Raw genomic sequence first — 19,652 nt, 5'->3', positions numbered from 1 at the left:
ATAAATATAAAGAAGAAAAAATACTACCCTGCAACACAGCTTAAAAACTGACCCAAACGCTACATGACCATCTCCTGCCCTGGAAGCTGAGCTAACAGAGATCTCAGGAAATGCTGGTCGCAGTCTGAAGTCAGTTTCATAAACTGAACTCCAGCACGACCCCTGCAATCCCAGCAGGTATCATCTCAGTTAATTAAGCCTTCTTTCTCCTGCACGGTTCCTGTGGTAGCTGTGTACTTGTGCTGTCCCCAAAGCCACCACTGAAGAAACCAGGCCCAAGTGCAAGGTGCAGGGTCAAGGAGCTCCCTGGCACAAGAAAGGCTGAAAGAGAAGCCACTGGCAGTTTTCATGAACATCAAGGCTAGGGAATCATAGCCCAAAATGCCCTCTCCACACATCAAATGGGAAATCTTGGTAGAACCCCATATCATCCTCTGAACCATTCACATGTAGAAGACTGGACCTTGACCTTGGTCTGCCGGGTGTTGGTCTGATCCTTTGAAAGCAAATGGGAATCTCTCAACCATGAGCAACTTATCCATCCATACAGATCACAGAATCCCATGAAGGTTGAGAGTGGAAGGGCCCTCAGGGTCCAGCTGATCTGACTCTTGCTCTAGCAGCGATACCCACAGCAGGGTGCCAAGGACCATGCCCAAATGGCTACTGAATATCTGCATATTGTCTGTTCTCTGTTTAACATCACTATATAAATAGTCAAATGGAAACACTAAACTGTTAGTAGGTGGACTCCACTTAGCAGCACTGCTGTACCACTGCTGGGAAACAGCAGAAACACACAATGGGACTGTTTATGTCTTAAGTAATTCATACTTCCCTCTAGCGCCACGCAAGTTAGAAATGATGCAAGATGACTTAAAGAGAACCATGCCTCCACAGCATGGAAAGTCTAAACACCACCTTCCTTCCTCCAAGATCACAAACACCACTTAGATGTTTACATTTAGAACTGTAAGAGGGAGCGTCAAGACTGCAATGGGCTGGGCCAGGCTTGGCACAGACCTGCAGCTCTTCAGCAAAAACTGCAGCACTAATGCCCCTGAGGAGCTCAGCACAGGGCATACATGGCAGCTCCCCAAGCAATCTACCTGCTGACAAGACATTCAACTGAAGGGAAAATTTGAAAAGAACACCTTTTTAGAAGAAGTAGGTTGGCTGCAGGTTGCTTGCACAGGGAAAAGAACTAGGAAAGGCTGTTTTGAATTCTCAACATACAAATCCACACCTAGGTTTGTGTTCCAGCAAACAGCTTTCTATTAATTTATACATACAAATTTTGTCTTGAATTGATCAAGACCCCTTTGGCAATTCTCACTTTTTCCAAGTACAATAATTTTTTTCTTTCTTCCTCTCACCCAAATTTAGTAGAGTGTAAACATTCAACCCATTAAAAGCTTTCACAAGAGTTCCTGGCTCTGGGGAGTCCAGATGACACTCAAACATGGCCCTCCACTAACTTGAACACAGCAGATCTTGATCGACAGCTGCTCTTGGAACCACATATCTGTCAGGGCTCCTGTGCAAAGCAGGAAGACCTCTTTAGTCCCTCAAATTCACTGCCTGACGAAGCTGAGGACTTCTAAAAAGGCAATCAAAGGATGATGGAGGACCTCTTGACTTTTCTTGCATCCTGCCATCCTTCAGCTCCACACCAGCAGACAGCCAGCGAGCAACAAATTCAAGATGCAACACAAGGGTCTTCCTCTGCATCAGTCGAGCAGCAAATATAAAGCTGATCTCTAATGCTTGGGATGAGTCTTGGCGCTGAAACCCAGCATACTAGGTCTGGCAGACATCAGTAAACTCACTCCCATCATCAGCTCCGTGCTTTCTAATACTGGCCTGCTCCAGACACACGTGGAGGATACTGTTTGCATGCCGAGAGCAAGGCTTTGCACAGCCAGCTGGCAGCATAGCCAGATACGCAGCATCACACGCTCCCGTTATTCCCTGTGAGTAGATGTCATGACCTTTACAACATGTGGCCAAGAGTATAAACAGATGGGATGACAGTGTGAATGGTGTGGTCCCGTCACTACAATCATACAATGTCCCTGATACATCTTCCTTGCCAAACTGCATATCCCATGGCTCTATGTGTGATACCACAAAAAAAAAAAAAGACAGGTAGGCTGATCAGATGCCTCAAAAGAAATATATATATATAGATATTAATCTGCTTTAGAAATGAATTTGGAGCACTTTAGCACTGCTTCCTTCCTAAGAAAAGCCATAGCGATTGTGCGTAAGCGCTTGCTTGCCATGGATTTATGCAAGATCATTCCTAGAAGTAAATCTGGTAGGTGACTGCTGCCAAAAAAAGATGAAGAGATGGCTCAGAGGACACCACATCCGTAAGCTACTGCTCTGCAGGCAAGAGGAGAGAGAGTATTTGCACAGCCAGCTGTGTACTGGCTTGCTGGCACTGAAATGCAGTGCTCTTGCTCTCAGGTATGTGAAACCATACAGAGAAGATGGTGATTGCCCGGGTATTAGGGATTCCAACATTCAAGAAACTTTTCATCATAGTCACAATTCAAATCACGCAGAAGGGCTTAGGTGATGGTTTGGGTTTTGAGAGAAAGCAGAGAGCCTTTTCTCCCAAAAGTAAAAACATACAGCGAATCCACAGTGGTAGTCTGCTGCAAGAAGGAACAATACATAAGAATAGTAACCCAGCATCATGCTTTGAAAGTGCACTTTCTACAGTGCTTGCCACGTGGAATTTGGATTAGTTCAGTCTTCACTTGCATTGCTGTTTAGCTGTTGATAGCCGTAGATTTGGGCCATAGCAGAGATCCACGAAGACTGTTATTGCATTCCCTTTTTCCCTTAGTGGAAGGACATGTTTTCTTCCCACTGCGGATGCCTGCATAATTATCTGTATGGATGAGGGACCAAATAAGATTCTTCCCTGTCTTGTTCTACCCTGTTCCTCTCATTAAACAGGGAGTAACCCTGGATGCATTTAAAGTAACAGAGCCTTTGAGGGTCTTATTTCTGCTACTACACATGGCACTCGCTGCTCTCTAAAAGCACCAGCTAGCAAAATATGGCCTGGAGAACATCTCCTTTCTACTTCAGCTGTGAGGATTCAAAGAAAAGCAGGGAAAGTTTGGGCAATCACAGCCCCAGCTCAAGCCTGCAGATCCAAGCATGAGTCATCTGCCCTCATCTCCCTGAGCTTAGAGTAGGGTTGCTGTGAGGAGCTCGGTACATGTCTCACTAAGACAGCCCTAGAAATAAAACAGAGGGACACCAGCCTGAGTCTAGCAGTCAGCCCAGCATCACTCCCTCAGAAAGTCCATGCCAATCCCAAGCCATTCCAAGAGGATAAAGGGGAAAGAATCCTACTTGTACCATGAGGAAGACATATTATACAAATGGGAAACATTAACACAGTTTGTTATTCCCAGTAGTACTCTGCCAAACCATGCCAATGTCTACCTTCATCCAAGGATGCTCCTTTAGAGGAACAGTTTCACAGGGGTATTGTTTGATCCATTGTGCTCTCCCGGCAACACAGCCCCTGCTGTACAACCAGAATTTAGATATCCTGGCTGGCCTGATGTCTCTCAAAGGGAGAGATCAAAAACACATGTGCTTCTATCTGAATTCAATATTGAGCCTTCTTAAGTGGGAAACTGACAGAAATATGTGTTTTCTGAGTGCTTTATCCCAGGCAATATGCCTGAAATAGATGCTTTGGGGATCATCTTCCCATAGTAGGAAGCAGGTTTACCTGCTGCAACCAGTATTTTACACCAAAACCTAGATACTCTAACTCGACAAATGAAATTTATGCTCTACATTACCTGAACTGGTTTGAATCTTGTGCATCTGTTCACTTGCAATAGAAACTGATATTAACTGGGTGTCTCGCAAAGCAAAGTGCTGAGCACATCCCCATACCTCCCTGAAGTTAGCCCCTCGGGGAAACACTGCCCACACCTGGCAAGTCCACACAACCAAGCAGAACCTCCTGCTATCGGGAGAAGCACCTGCCTGGCCAGATCTGTGCTGCAGTACTGAAGGCGATATACCCTTCAAATTGCAGAAAAAAAAAGAAGGAAAAAAATGTCTTTGGTAGCTGTTACCTCAGTCATGGAAAGGCAACCCTTCAAGGCAAAGCTTTTCAGAAGCTAATTTGAACCTAACAGAAAACAACTGAGACGTTGTTTGGTTTCCATCCGTCAATCTGTGAACGCATTGGTAACAAACAATCGCATTCAATGACACGAAGGTTTATGACTCGAAACTTGGAAGTCGATGAGAAATTTCTGCAGTTGATTCATACTTCCTGAGACTTGGAATCAGCGTTTCTATTGCGCTGCTCTACTATGCTACAGGAATGATTTTCCTTGCTGTTACATAAGCGTCTAGACCCAACTTATTAGAACTGATCTGAGTCGTACAGATGTTTTTATTTCCAAATAATAATAATAATAAAACCCAAATATTTCCAGGCCTACTGTCTAATACTCCTCACCAGCCACCCCATTATGCAGGGTGCTACACACCAACAAATGCTGCATGCCCACATCTCTCCCTGAAATCAGCCCCACTGGGAGCTGCCCTGCACCTCACAGTAATGCAATGGAGATACCATGCTTACCACATTCACATCATTCCACCTACAGGTCCTCAGAGCTCCCAAGGCAACTGAGAGAGGCACGGACAGCAGCTCTGCTTGCCCTAAGGACACATATATGCAGAAGGCATTGCAGGAGAGGGGGATTCCCATTGAGTACCAAAACCTCCCAGCTCATGGAGTGAAGCCAAATCTGCTCTAAATACCTACACGGCAACACCGAGCTACCGAATACACCTACCACCCTTCTAGCTTGGATACACTTCCCACTGCAGCGACACATCATTGCTATGGGTGAGGAAACACACTAATATTGACGCGAGCTGCGTGCAGGTGCCCGATGTGCAGCCCTGTCCGGCTCTCGGCCGCCGCGCTGAGACGCTCGGGCTTCACAGGAACTCACTTAAAAAGGAACTGCCACTTGCCAACTGAAATATTTTCCCCTCTCCACATTATACTGAATCTAATTACACTGCTCCCTTCTAATTGCGAGCTGGCGTTCAGGGCTCCTTCAAGCGATAAGATTAGAGTCTTTCCCACCGAAATTCCCAGCCCGGAGCCCTTCGTGTAAGGACCGGGTTTGGCCCGAAGAGCAGGGCTGGCATCTGGCAGAACTTCTGCAACATTTCTACCTCTTTCCCCGGCTCGGACACCAGAAGGGCTGTCCCGTACCGACCCCGCAGCGCCTCCGCCGGCCCCAGAGGAGCTGCGGGGACACGAGGGACAGCCGAGGGCCGCTCCCCGAGTACCGGCGTCCGCTATATCGGACGGAGCGGCTATAAGCCCAGACTGCCAAAATACTCCTTTTCTCTTGGAGTTTCGTTTTATTTGCGCTCTCCGCTCGGCACTCACCCAGGTTGACGAAGCTCATCACCATGTCGGCGTCGTTGAGGAAGGCGCTGTCCTGCGCGCTGGGAACCGGCGGCAGCGGCGGTGCCGGGGCGGGGGGCTGCGGGCGGCCGCCCCTCTCCGCGCCCGCGGTTCCCTCCGCTCCCTCGGTCAGCGCGTGGTACAGGTCCAGCATGAAGCGCGGCGCTGCCGGCAGCCGTCCCGGCGGCGGTGCCGGCGGTTCCCTCGGCGGTGGGCGAGGACGGTGCGGCAGCCCCAGCACGGAGAGGATCTCCCGCTGCATCTCCCGCTTCTCGTGCGACTTCAGCCGCCGGTAGAGGAAACCCGGGGCAGCGGCGGCGGGCGGCGGTTCGGCGGAGCGGCAGGCGCCGCTCAGCAGCGCCCAGCAGCAGCACAGCCAAGCCAGCCGCCGCGGCATGGCGCTGGGCCGGGCGAGCTCCCCGCTTCCCCCTCTCCCCGGGGGCTCCCCGCCGCCCTCGGCCCTCCTAGCGCATGGGCCGGCGGGGGGCAGCCAAAGCCGGCGGGGCTCAGCGCTCGCCCCCGCCCTCGCCGCGCATGGCAGCGCGCTGCGAGCCCCCCGCCGACGCCGCTCAGGTGCGCCGGGGCCGCCCCCGGCCCGGCTGCAGCGCTGAGCTCAGCTCGCCATGCCCGGTGGCTGCTGCGCGGCGGGGACGACGACGAGGAGGAGGAGTACGAAGAGCAAACTTTTCCCTAGTGCAGCCGGACTGCGAGCGACGGAGCGAGCGGCTCCTGCTTGCGGTCGCAGCCCCGGTCCCCGCGGGCTGGCCGGAGCCGGGCTGCTGGCGGCGGAGGCAAATCACCAGCGCGCCCGCCTCTCGACGGGGCGGGGGCCGCTCCTTCGGGGCGGGGAGCGACCCGAGGGCGCAGGTAGCGCAGCCCCGGGGCGGAGCGGCGGGTGCAGCTCCGTGCCGGCAGTAGCAGGTTGCGGAGCGGCGGTGCCAGGGAGCTGCCAGAGGTTCGCTGCTTCTGAGCGGGGCCGCCCGGCCGTGTTGTCTGTGGTGTGTGCTTTGAGATTAAATACGGGATTTGGGCCGCTAGAGCCGTCACATCTCTTCTGCTACCTTTAGGGAGGTACCTTCGTTACCTTCGTTACGAAGATAGATAGATGAGCTGTTTGCTATCACCTTTTCCTGCAATAGCAAACACAAGCTACCGCACACCCTTGGTACATCCTAAGCACAGGTAAACCCCTCCTGACTTGGTCAGCAAAGTGCCGATCTGCACAGGTGCACTGTGATACCACTGTAAAAGAACATACCTGTTCTGACAGCAAAGCTGGTAGATCACAGCTCTGATTTCAGCTCCTTCATAAAATGGAGGGGGGAACCACCACTCTTTAGTGGCCACTGGGAAAACAAGAAGACAGCTCTTCCACATGTCTCTGACTTCATGGGTCTTGCTTGGGGTGGATGAGTAAAGCCAGACTAGACCCTCAGAAATCAGTGAAAGCACTCGGGGTTTGAACTGGGAGAATTTCATGGGAGTTGGCCCTGAGAGTAGTATCTGGACCATTTGAAGTCACTGGCAACACTTCCATTAGCTTTATTAGAATCAGAATCTGGCAATAAGCTCGTATTCAGTTTCCCAGAGACACATCTGAGAATGTTCAAGACAGAAGATGTTATTTTCACAAGCAGAGGTTGCACCGAGCATTTGCTTGTGTGCACGTTAGGTTATGCATGGGTGTTTTAACTCCACTAGTCAAGGAACACCATAATGCTGTTACTATTTGGGGGAGGAAAAAAAACTCATCTTTTAAGATCTCCCCAAAGGAGGACTCCATGCATGCTTTCCCTTACCACCCCTAAGCCCACAAAAGAGGCTTTTTCTCTGTCTGCTTTGTGAGAGGCATTCTGAGGACAGGGAAGAAATGGAGGAGCTCTGGTGTCAGCATGAGGTCACAAGGAGGTTTCCCATGCAGGTACTTCAACCCCAGGGTGGTCAGGGAAACAAGGAGCCACTTCTGTGCTGTTTGCTTCCCAGTTGCCACATCTGTTCAGGTGTAGCTTACGTTGCTTTCTCCAGCAAAGCTTCATAGCTTCTGCTTCCTGTTTTGACTGCTCCAAAGGAACATGCCACATTATATATATCTATTTCTGAAGAGCAAGCCCTCCAATATGACACCTGTCCCCAGCTCCCCTTGAAGTCAGGCAGATGACTTTACACTCCAGGGCAGATGTCACACATTTCTGCTAAGTAGCAAATGTGCATCACCTGCATGTTTTTCCTCTGAAAGAAAAACGTTTTGAGCATTTCCATTTGCATGCATGTTTCTGCAGTAAATAGCAGCTGTAATAACAGTTGGCTGTCATAACAGCGTTTGGGCTCCTGAGCTTGATACAGTCTGGGGCTATGGGCACACAGTGAGCCTTAAAGTACTTCCCCATTAAATTATCTTCTTGGTAAGTTCCTGTGTGGTGCTAGGAAGCGAACCACACTCCTTCATAAGTCATTGCCCTTTTTGTTGAGGCTTTTCTTCAGCATTGCTTCCCAGATATGTAGATCCCTAATCCCTGGAAATGCCTCTCACGAGTAGACATGAATGCTGCACTTTGGGTTTCAGCTAATGTTACCAGACCTGGAAAAGTCACTGCAGCACTCAGCAGCTCAGGGAGGAAAGAATTAAGTCTTCTTACAGCAATAATTTGCAGCTATGGATTTCAGACATCCCTTCCATTTGAAAGTGCATGTTTCTGCCAAGGATGTTCCCACTTCAGAAGAGAAGTGAATACCTAGTTCTCTGGAGGATTATGCTGCAAGCTATGACGCATTTTAGGAGTTAATTATACATACATTACAGTGCTACCGGCAATAAGTTTTTTTTTGCTAAGGAGACATCTCAGCTCTTACTCCATCCAAAACTGCTGCTTTCACTCAAACTTTCCTTTCCCTCTCCTGTCTTCAAAGATGTTGTGGATACAGCGCCTGGGCAGCTTTCAGATCAGCAGATTTCCCTGCTCAGGAGGGACATCTGGTGGCAAAGGGGAGAAACTCGTGTCTGTTCCTTGATGTTTTTCTTCGTTGGAAAGTTAGTAATAAAAGCTTTTTTTTCCTTTTTCCCTTAAAAATGAAAAACAAACCCAAACCAAAACAAAAAAACAAAAATCCTAATAATACAAACGGGTTTCTTACATCCTCCAGAAAAAAAATATTCACTTAATTTTCTGCCCATAAGCCAAACTTCAGCCTGTATTCAAACCCTTGCACCTGCTGGGTCCTTTGTCTGTCTCGTATTGTGAGCGTGGTCACCGCCAGACCTGTTTGCCCCCAGGAATCCTGTTCCAAAATATGGCATGTGGCCAGCAAGGATTAGCTGCAGCAGTTAATTTCTTCTGGCAGTGCTGCTGCTTACACTGTATGCACCTAAAGCCCTGCTACCTATTGCTAGTCAAAAATTATTTATTCTCTTTTCAGTCATCTTCATCTAGCAAATCACTCATCAATCTTGCTTAAGCAAAAAAGGCATTTGGCTTTTATAATGCTGCCCTCCCACCTTCCTTTAAGCTGAAGCACCAAATGCCAGAGACAGGCCAGCAAAGCACCCTGACAAAGCCAGGCCTCTTCTGCAAGGCATCAGAGAATCACTGAGTCCAGCACTTCCTTACAGCAAGTCCCCACAGATAGGCATCCAGACAGGTCTTGAATATCTCCATAGAAGGAGACTCCACAACAACTCTTAGAGACCTGTTCCAGTGCTCCGTCAACCTTAGAAGCTCTTCCACATGTTAGTACAGAACTTCCTATGTTCAGGTTTTAGGCCATTGCTCCTTGTCCTATCACTGAGCAGCACCAAGAAGAGCCTGGCCTCATCCATTTGCCCCCCACCTACCTCTAGATATGTCTAAAAAGTAGTAAAGAATGGCATTTGCTTTCTTTAAAGCAAAACAAACAAACAAACAAAGAAAAAGCAACTACACTTTACAATAATGACATAGCTGGAATAGGCTATTTGCAGTGCTGTGCTTGGAGAGACCATAAATGCAAACATGCCTACTAATTTTAGCATGCCCGTTTCCAAGGCCTACTTGTGAAAAGGGAAAGAGTGGTTTAGTATAATCTTAGCTGAAAGATCGAAGCAAGCTAAAAACAGCACATGCTGTGAAAGCTCACATTTTCCTTTCACTTGATGAACTTACTTTCTCCACTGTAAGTAGGGCCCTTTGGAAAATAGTAACATCTTATTTGCACATACCAAACCACTGCTTTCCTTACCTAGAAATCTCAGCTAAAAATATTTAGTGATGATTTCCCAGACCAGAATACTATAAAAAGTTGTTATAAATATTAATTCAATAACACAACTGGACCGCTGTCCTTGAAAAAGCGGTTAAAAGTGAAATAAGTCACAGTATACATTTCACAAACAACTACAACTCTGTCCTAGTCCTATCCATCACCTACACTCTATCAAAAATATACTTGTATGCGAACAATTATAGCTTAAAGTTTGTTTGAAGTCAACAGTATCAAGTGTTAAGGGAAACTGACCTAGGACAGCAGCAATTAAATAAATATTAATATGTTATATTGTATCTAAAATCTATTTTTTATGAATCTTTTCGTGGTGTTTGTTTTTCGGTTCATGTTCACTAGTCAGTCTTTACTTGTCATTTCATCTTGACTAGTTACTTTCTGCTTAAGACTGAGATAAGTGAATAGTTGACTGAACAAGGAAAAGAACAAAATCTGCTCTGTATGTATCCATTGTATACTTGCTCCATGAGTACAAGACACTGTGCCATGTCCAGCCTGCATAGCCTTCAGCATGGACCTGTATACTGCATAAAAGTCATGGTATTTGTGTCCTCCAGTGGCATCGCAATGAAAGTACTGCATTTCTTCTGGTCAGTGTCAGCTAAACAGGTGCCTCACTGACAGAGCTTCTTTAGCACTGTAAAAAGATGATGAAAGAATGAGACATTGTCATGCAATCCTCTGTGAATCCTGGCTGGCAAAATGCCATCTGTTGTCCCTCCATTTACACTGTCTGGAGCAGTGAGCAGAAATACAATAAATGATATTGCTCATGATGTGAGCTTGAATGGGAAGACTGATTTTGTTAGGTAGATCATGACGTATAATGAAGGGGTGCAAAAAATATCTAGATGACAGGTGAAGAGTAGGAGAGGATAAAGACATAATGAGGGATCTGTACATTGATCTCCACCAGACTGTTTAAAAATACTTACTCTAGCTTTATGTTTTAATGTTTTAAACTGGTAAACATATATCAGTAACTTTAACCCTATTTTAAATGTTTTGTTCAGCAATGAATTTGTTTGTTCTTTTTTAATATAGCTGCATGGAAGAAGAAAGTTTCTCATTTAGGTCAGTCCAGATTTAAGCCTCGGTGCATACAACAATGGATCATGCAGCTGAAAAGACCTCTCAAAATCTGAAAGCTCTTACAGACCCTGTAAAGTTATTTCTTCCCTCGTGTCCCTGGATGTTTCACATGGTAAATCCCATGAGCTGTTGTAATTGAGTAAGGAAGCCAGAAATTTGGGGAAACATAAATGGTTTCAAATACCATTTATAACCTCAGAATGTTCTGTAGGTTATCACATGAGAGTTAAACTTCACAGGCTTAGGAAGGTTTTAACACAGTCTATCCATTGTGAAGCCAAATGTCCAAAACACCTGGGTTTCCATTTTAATTCTTCATATTTTCTTGAAAGGGGAAAGAATTTCAAGACAGTGCATTAGTCTGCATTGCACAGTTAATAGAATTAGTGAATAATTTCTATCTCAGTGTGATAAGGATGGGGTTTGGGAGTGCTCTCCCAGCCATTTTTATACCTAGAATCATGAAATGCCTTGAGTTGGAAGAGACTTCAAAGATCATCTATTTCCAACTCGTCTGCTGCCAGTTTTATAGAGATATAGGACAAAAGTGTACTTTTGAGATACAAGGTCCAGAATGTCACCTTCTGTTTTAGAACAGAAGAAAGAGAAAGAGAGAGAAAGGGAAGAGAAAGAAGGAGAAGGAGCAGAATGGCAGAGAGAAAGAGAGATGGAATGAGAAAAAGAAAGAACAGCTGTTAAAATTGCTAACAAATATTGCATAATAGGATTAGAAAATATCCTGGTGAGAACAGAATCGTGAAAAATAAAAATAAAAGAAAAAGAAAAAAAAGATGATTTCTGAAATGTTATTTAGAGTAACTCTGATGAGCTCTGCTCTGACCAGTGTGCAAAATATGTTTTCTCAGCAACACTTTTCAATAAAATTGGGATAGATCCAAATAGCATGAGGCCACAGTAGGGACCGCTAGATTTCGGTCGGCAAATCTGTTCCCAGAAGCATCCTGCTGTGGAAGCAGCTGCACTTGAGCTGCTTTCATCTCACCTATTGCACATGGGGGTGAGCCTTCAGAAGTGACTGTCCCATAACAATATACAAAAATAAAACCCTAAGACTGTTCTTTGCCATGTTAGGCTCAGCAGCTGTTTCAAACCAGAAAGCCTTGCACCCATTCCACCCAGGCCCTAGTGGGCTTGTCTCTTTGCATGCCCACAGCCCATCTGTAGTGCAGCAGGAGCAGTCTTCTGGGGGTAGGAGGGGACACTGTGCCCCAGAGCAGCAGGTAGGATGTGCCAGGACAGCTTGGTATTTTCTCCCTGTCATCTCCAATGCCCGCCTGGTGCTGCCAAGGAGCACACTCTGTTCTTGCCACTGAACTGCCGCCAAGGAGTTTTTGCCCTGCATCCCGCTGAAGCTCTTGTGGACAAAACACATTTCCTATAGATTTTTGCTGCTTACAGACATTCAGTAACATTCAGCACAGGCTCATTCACATTTGCTTTAGGAGACACCTCATACAGTTCCAACCCAAACACATGTGATTTTGGAAAAAGCAGGGTCTCAGAAAGCACGCTGTGCAGGACAGCTAGTCTGCAAAGGCATTTGCAGGCATTAAGAGCTGTAGCATCTTGAGGAGCTTGTTTAAACCCACTGTCTTTTCTTTCACACAAATAAACACGATTTTAGCAATCCCTCATCTGCCACAAAGGATATATTTCAACACCTGTACTGACTTCGGTGTCTGATGAACTTACAGATTAGTTCCTTAAAGGAATGGTTTTCAGCCAGGGTGAAGGGGAACAGTTGTCCCCAAACACTAGTTAACATTCAGATGTGAGAAGTACACACTGCAATAACATTTTGGTGATCAAGTCAGGAGACCAGCTGGGGTAAGCAAAAGGCAGTTTAGAATGAAGAGGAGCAGCTGCTACTGTGCACCAGACCAGTTTCTGTGCCAGCTCGGGATGAGGTAACTCAGAAGAAAGAGTCATCCTTTGCTTTCTACAGGAAATGCTTAGAGACTGCTAGGGAAGGTTTTATACACTTGCCTGCCAGAGGTAGGTCCTACAGTGATCACAAAGAGAAAGAAAAGTGGTTTCTGTAAGGGCTGTTAGAAGAAAGCCTTACAAAAAAAATATCTTTGTATGTTCTTAGCCTTTTCTAAATTAACAAAAACTACTCCTTGGTAAAGCAAAACTGATAACTAATTCCTAGCAGCATTGCTTATGAGAAGCTTCAAGTTTCTGAAGCAACAGCATGCTTTTGCTTTGCCACCAGCCTTGCCTTTGTTACAGCGCTGGCCCACAGCAGAGCTCCCATATTGTGCCTGGGCCAGCTCAAGCACCAGCTCTGAGGCCTCCATCCCTGCTGGGAACAAAGCTTGCAGATACCCAGGGGTTATAGGCCAAAAAGTTGTGGCTGCTGGAGCTGAGGCAATGGCAGCCAGTCAGGATGAGTTGACTTGGTGTCATTGGGTTGCTGTTGCACAGGAAGGCCATTCCTTCAAGCTAGTTTGCGTACAGAGGCCCACACACAACTGGAGCACAGCACGACTGGAGGTACAATGCAGGTTCACAACCTTAGTTATGTAAACCTCCACTTCCCAGGCCCAGCTTCTGCAAACTGTTTCTGAGGGAGCCAGGCAGTCATCTGCTGTACATCCACATGGGTCTTTGCCTATAGCTAAAAGAGTGGCTTGCATGGGGTGGAAAGGGTAGCACGTGATGTCTTGTTGCTCTTTTCATATTTAACAAGCAGACTACTATAATTAATAATGTAAAACAATAAATAAATAATGTCAACTAGAAGATTAGCTTAAAAACAAGTACCTCCCATGCACAGAAACACACTGCCTGCTCTTAGAAGCCAGCTTAGCTCAGTGGAGCTTTGGGGAAAACAGATCCAAAGCCGCATTCCACCTTTTTGTACCACATAGATGGGAACATTCAGAGCAAAGGTCTCAACTCTTTACTGGTTTTTGGCTGTCAAAGTGACACACAGAAAACTTTGAATTGCTTATTCTTCTTTGTCTCGAGGGACTCTTACTGCAAAAGACAGCCTCAGAAACAAGCAGAAAGGTCATTTATCCAAGCACATTTTAGGCACTGGAATCTTCACTGTTCAGATACAGCTGCATTAGCATCGTGCTCTGCTTAGGCATTCTAGCACAGTTCTGTGGCTGCTCTCAAGCTCATTCAGCATGAGCTGGGGTGGAAAATGATGCCTGAAGATGCTTATGGCTGCAGGACCCTAATATTTATTGCTTCTAAATTAAATGCTGCCGAGACCTCCCCTCTGGGATCAACTTCCTGGACAGGGAAGGCTCATGTCCACTCTATTACTCCTCAGAGCTGCTGCTGGTCTGTGCTTAACCATCCTGGAAACCATCCTTGATGACACTAGCTGTCCAAAACAAGACATGTGTTCAGCTATACAGACATTCCTGATGCAATACCTATGATCATAATGGGGCACTACTCAATGTATGGGGACAGAGGTAGCGTCCTGCCTAACTGAGATAGCAGGGTTGCTTCATGAACACCCCTAGTGACAAGTTACGAAAGGATGGTACTTTTTTTTCCTGGATCTACACTGTAAAAACTCTGCTCGTTTCAAAAGGCTACCTAAAGTTTGATTAGATCTTTTTAACAGCTGAGATCTCTGAGTGGAAACATGTAACATCCAACTTGTGAGGGACACATTTCTAAGCTAACTTCTCACTTAGAGTAATTCTAGTATCTTGCAACGTCTTTATTTCACTTGGCTTTGAAGAGATAGAGGAGGCAGATAATTAATTATAAAAGACAGTTAAAAAAAAGAAATCAGACATTCCAGAGTCTTAAATCCCCTAAAGACAAAACTGATACACCACTGACTGTGTATGGGCCCTTGCTAGTGTGGAATCAAACACCTACAGCTGAACTGCATTAGAAAAGCTTCTGTTCACTTCTCTCACCTAAAGCGATAGGAAAATCTATTTCATTTTCTTCAAACCATATGACAACATTTGGTACGTTTTGTTTCCTCCCACTTAAAATAATAAAGGAAGATAGTTATCCATTAAGAGATGTTTCAGTTTTGTTTATGTGATGTTCAGAGTAGTTTGTGACAATAAAAGGAATGGGTACTTGAATGAGGTATTATGCTAGAAGATATATTTAGTTTAAATACTAATAATAGCTTAACAGCAGCAAGGCAATATAATGAGATATGACAGATGTTGGATGTTCTCTCTTTGCACATTGCCAGATGTATATTTCAGATTACTGTTTGCATCCCAGAAGGGGCAAGAGGCCTCAGTTTTGGATTCACATCTTGGATTCTGCAAACAAGTATTCAATTCCTTCCATAAAAATATAAATGACAACTTATTTTCATCATGCATATCAATATTTTTTTGCATGGGTTCATCTTCATAGAGCAGCCCTAGAGGTGGCACCACTGACAGATTCACAAGAAAAGCCATCTGTTTTCCCACAGGGTTATGCAGAAGTAACTTTGGCCACTGGGAACATGGCTTGGTGAGATGAGGACCAAGGTCCAAAGCTCCTGCAGAATCAGTTCGTTTGGGCAGTCAGACAGTGCTACCAGCCAGAGGTACCATTTCCAAGAAAGAAAAGTGTACGAATATTACAGGCCTTTTGAATTTGATGAATGACAGGAATGCTCTACACAATTGAGCACTAATTTTAGAAAGCTTTTTTAGTATTTGCCTTTCATTGTCATATTCAAAGAAAAGAAAAGAGGTTCTGTGAAATGTCAGTAGCAGGTTCATTTTATAGAAGCAAAACTGAAAATGACAGGTCTGACTTCTGCATTTTCCTCCCAGGACTGATAGTCGACATTCAGTTCCCAGTTATCAGCCAGTAGTATGAACTCAGCTGGGATTTTTAGACACAGTGACCATTCCATTGCTGCTGGCTCATATTATGCCTTCAAACATTTCTGTAGTCTTGCTGCCATCAGCTGCATTTTACAGAAGGAATAATTGGTCCAATGATTCAGGAACAGGAGTTTCCAGCCCACATCCTCTTCATCACTGTTGCCTCTATGAAACTCAGAGGCATAGAACGGAGATCTACTAGGTGTCTTATAAATCCATGGATTCCCACAACAACTCTCCAGATTAGGGCTGAATTGTTATTACATACTGATATGAATTGATTTTGTCAGGAACAATTCCCAGGGATCAGTGCTATCGTTTATGTGGTTGCTCTGTGACTTGGTAAGTGATTGCACTCTGATGCCAAAGCTCTGAGGAGCAGCAAATATAGTCAACACCTGTCCTACATCTAAGATGGTCATTCAGGGCTGAATCTCTCAAGAACCAAAGGAACCCCAGCTCTCCAATAGCAACTATCTGATCACCTACCACAATCTGAGGGTCCAGCTGTCCCAGCACTTGAGGAAATCATGCTCGCAGGACTCTGGAAAGAGAAAGGAAAGAGAAGACCCATTATTTTCACCTGAAGAATAAAGGACCAGGTCTAATAGCACGGTTCTTTTATGGAAAGGAAGCTAAGAGCTGAATCCTGTGTTTCTGAATCCCATTTAGTGTCCTAAACATGTCTATTTTTCCTCCAATAACAGATTAAAGCTGTGATGAAATTCTGACATACAGACTTTTTTTCTCCACGAAGGTTTTTAAGCACTTGGGTTTTGATCAGCTGCTGTCACCACCACATTTCTTCAAAGAGATATTCTGAGCTGTTCTAATGAACATCAGCCACAATCTGAAACAGGGAGGAAGGGACTAATGGTTCACAGATCTTCAGAGCTACTATGGAGCTATGTGGTTGGGATCAAAGAGGACCGTATATGACAACAGCAGCACTTAGAAGAAATCCTAAGAGCAGCGTTTTCTCACATCAGGCTTTATGTAACCACAACACTTTGTTCTCGAATACTTAAACAGGTTAGTGACAATGAATAAATGGCTGGAATTATAACATGACAACATATTGAAGCCAGTGTGGTGAAAGTGCTTTGTATTTCTGAACATCCTAAGGTTGTCATCATCCTCAATATCTGACCATAACTCAGATCCAAGACAGTGTTGGATAAAACCTTGCTACAAACAAATGAAGAATTAGATGTATCCTTAGATCAGCTGCTTCCTGTACAAAGAGACCCTTCTGCTGAATACATTACAACACCATCAATAAAACCTTGGGCTGTTTAAGATAGAGTTCTCTACTATCTATGCTGTGAAATACAATCGCAATGTGACAGCTATTCCCAAAGGTGGTTGTTTTCAAGCTATAAGTAAATTTAATTTAGTTAAAATACACTAAGCAAGTGACAACTAATCAAAACTTCCCTTTATCTCCCATGAAAGGACTTCCAAAAGTCAGGATTTCCTACTTTTCTTGCTCATGAAGAAATATTCTTTCTTTGAATGTCTCAAAATGGTGCAAACTCTATAATGTTTCTCGCTAAATAACCAGTGAAATACAGATAAATACATGCTTAGTAACAAGCTGTTAGCTACACTGACAATCACTGAGCAGTTCTTTCCACTTGTTGGTGAACACATCACCGAGTGTGATGATATGTTTGAGCTGTCAGAGCATAACTTGATGGGAAAAATCAAAACCAGGCATGAGCCAGGAAAACGTTCCTCCAGATAACAGTCAGGAAATGAAGAGACAGGGATCCCCCACTTCCCTGCTCCCAAATGATTTTCAGCAGTTATCATATGGCTCCTTGTGTGTCATCCCAGACCCCTTCCAAAAGTGACACGAGCTTTACTACTTCAAATAACAATTTGAATGGAGCAACAGTACTGCTCTCAGCATAGGAAGTTGCACAAGTCTGTGGCACTGAGCCTTTCTGCTCTCTTGCTGAGCACCACTCCTTCTAAACAGCCCATTCCTCAAACTTTACTTAGCTCTGTAAAGGCTCTATAATCTTACAATAACCCTCTCTCCAATCTCTAATAATTTCAGTAAAACACTTGTAAGCACTCTGCTTTTACAGGATTTGCCACATACCTCTGTCTTCAAAGGATGTGGTATGGAAAACATTGAGATAGAGGGTCTGCTTTGCTTGTTTATCAAAATGGAATGTTACATATAGGTTTAGTTGTGGATAAGGTATCATAGTCCTTTGAGCCAAAGCTTTAAACACATTTTACATATTTAGTTTCCAGTGTAATTGTGCCAATGCACAGATGCAGTGGATGCTATTACAGCTGGTTCAGTAGAACCAGTGAAATCATAGCCTGCTCTCCAAATGACTCTAAAAACTCGCTCCACAGCTTACACCTGCTACAGTCCCTTGACACCATGGTCAAGTTACCCCGAGTCCACAACTGCTCCTTCACTAGGATGCCTGTCTTAGTAGCCCCTGACTGCAATCATATAAATATTAGCCATAAATGTAACATCCATATGAAAATTATGAGTTATTTTCCCCAATGGCAAATAAGTGCTTGAAATAATATTAGTTCAATCACTTAGTCTGGATTTTCAAACATCCTTAAGGACAGAGCATTCTGTGATGCAACTGAAAGAATTTCCAAAACCACATTAGGGACAGTGATTAATTTAAATAGAGATTGGATGACTTAATTGCAAAAAATTCCATGTGTACGTGTATATCTCCATGCAACAAACACTTCAAACATGTAGCTTTCCAAAGTTGTCTTTTTACTCCTCGCCACTGCAAATTGGTACGTTCAAAAGGCAAACTTGAAAGTATACTTTTATCTCTATATTTAAACTAACTGCTCAGTGTGTCTAGCTGACCTAATAACTGGTTCTCTGTTGCTGCACTTTGAGTACATTTGGCCTTTTTAGCATCATCATGGCTTCATTCAGTCCACCGCAGACAAGTCTCACAACTCTTACTGAACCCAGCACAACTGCATTTGGAAATGCTGTTGTCTATTACCTTCCCTCTTTCTTTTTTCCTCCCTTTTCCCTGTGAAAGGCTCTGGCTGATTACAATTTACAGCCATCTTGGATTAATATATATATTTAAAAAATCCCTTGCTAATTGCTGGCACATGTTGAATGTCTATACAAATTTAGCCTTTTTGCACTTATCTCTAAATTAACTGAAGCCATCGCGAACTATCTTGTCTTTCAAATCTGCCTTTAAGATCCAGCAATTGTATAAGGAGAAAAAGAAAGTGCTGCAAATCATGAGGGATTAGATCTTGTTCTCATGCAGGCATGTAACCTTACATTTGCAAACCTAGAGCACATACAAACCAGATGCCATTGGGTTCAGGAATGCAATTTGCAACATGATTAAGGTTTCAACAACATAAAACCTGTATGTACGCATACACCCAAAGAAGAGGGCGAATCGGACAGCTTTTTTTAGATATTTAGCATCTGCCCTTCCTAGAGACACTTTATCAGAAGTGCAACAAAGTGGTGCAGAACAATTCAAAAAGCTCCTTCCTCTTAAGTGTGTCAGTCAGAATAAATACAACAAGTCCAGCAGTACTGCATACTGGTGTAATTAAATAGCTGCTGCTTAGAAGAACCTCACTTAGGAAAGATGCCTAACTAAAATTTAAAACAAGATTTATTATTTTTTCAGTACACATATACATTTTTATACTGTCTTTATACCAAGGTCTTTTCCAACCTGGGTAATTCTGTGATTCTTTTTACATTCACACAACTATCGGACAAACTTCAGACAGGTGGCTTTCAATTCTTTTTAATTTGGAAATGGCTGGAGTTCTGGGGACTGGTTTTTTTCTTTGTTTATTTCTTTTCTCAGTAGGATAAGTGCAGTTCTGCAAGCAAACTGAAGGTTATTAGCAGGCATGGTTTTCTTAGCTACTCTTCACAAAGTCTTGGAAGAGATCAGTGCAGCCCCTAGGATACGAGTATCACAAGATGAAGA

The 19,652-nt window shown here is 44.5% G+C and overlaps 1 protein-coding gene across 1 annotated transcript in view; it reads right to left on the bottom strand.

Moving 5' to 3' along the window:
* Positions 1–6,263, bottom strand: part of BMP6 (bone morphogenetic protein 6) — an 80,416-nt gene extending 74,153 nt beyond the window's left edge. The window contains exon 1 of the mRNA XM_015854588.2: positions 5,465–6,263. Coding sequence (XP_015710074.1) covers positions 5,465–5,879 — 415 coding nt within the window. The 5' untranslated portion in view covers positions 5,880–6,263. The remainder of the gene's footprint in view (positions 1–5,464) is intronic.
* Between the last annotated feature and the right edge of the window lie 13,389 nt (positions 6,264–19,652).

The sequence above is a fragment of the Coturnix japonica genome, chromosome 2 (genome assembly GCF_001577835.2).
Source record: "Coturnix japonica isolate 7356 chromosome 2, Coturnix japonica 2.1, whole genome shotgun sequence".
Taxonomy (NCBI): domain Eukaryota; kingdom Metazoa; phylum Chordata; class Aves; order Galliformes; family Phasianidae; genus Coturnix; species Coturnix japonica.
This window is presented reverse-complemented; position numbering and strand designations above follow the sequence as displayed.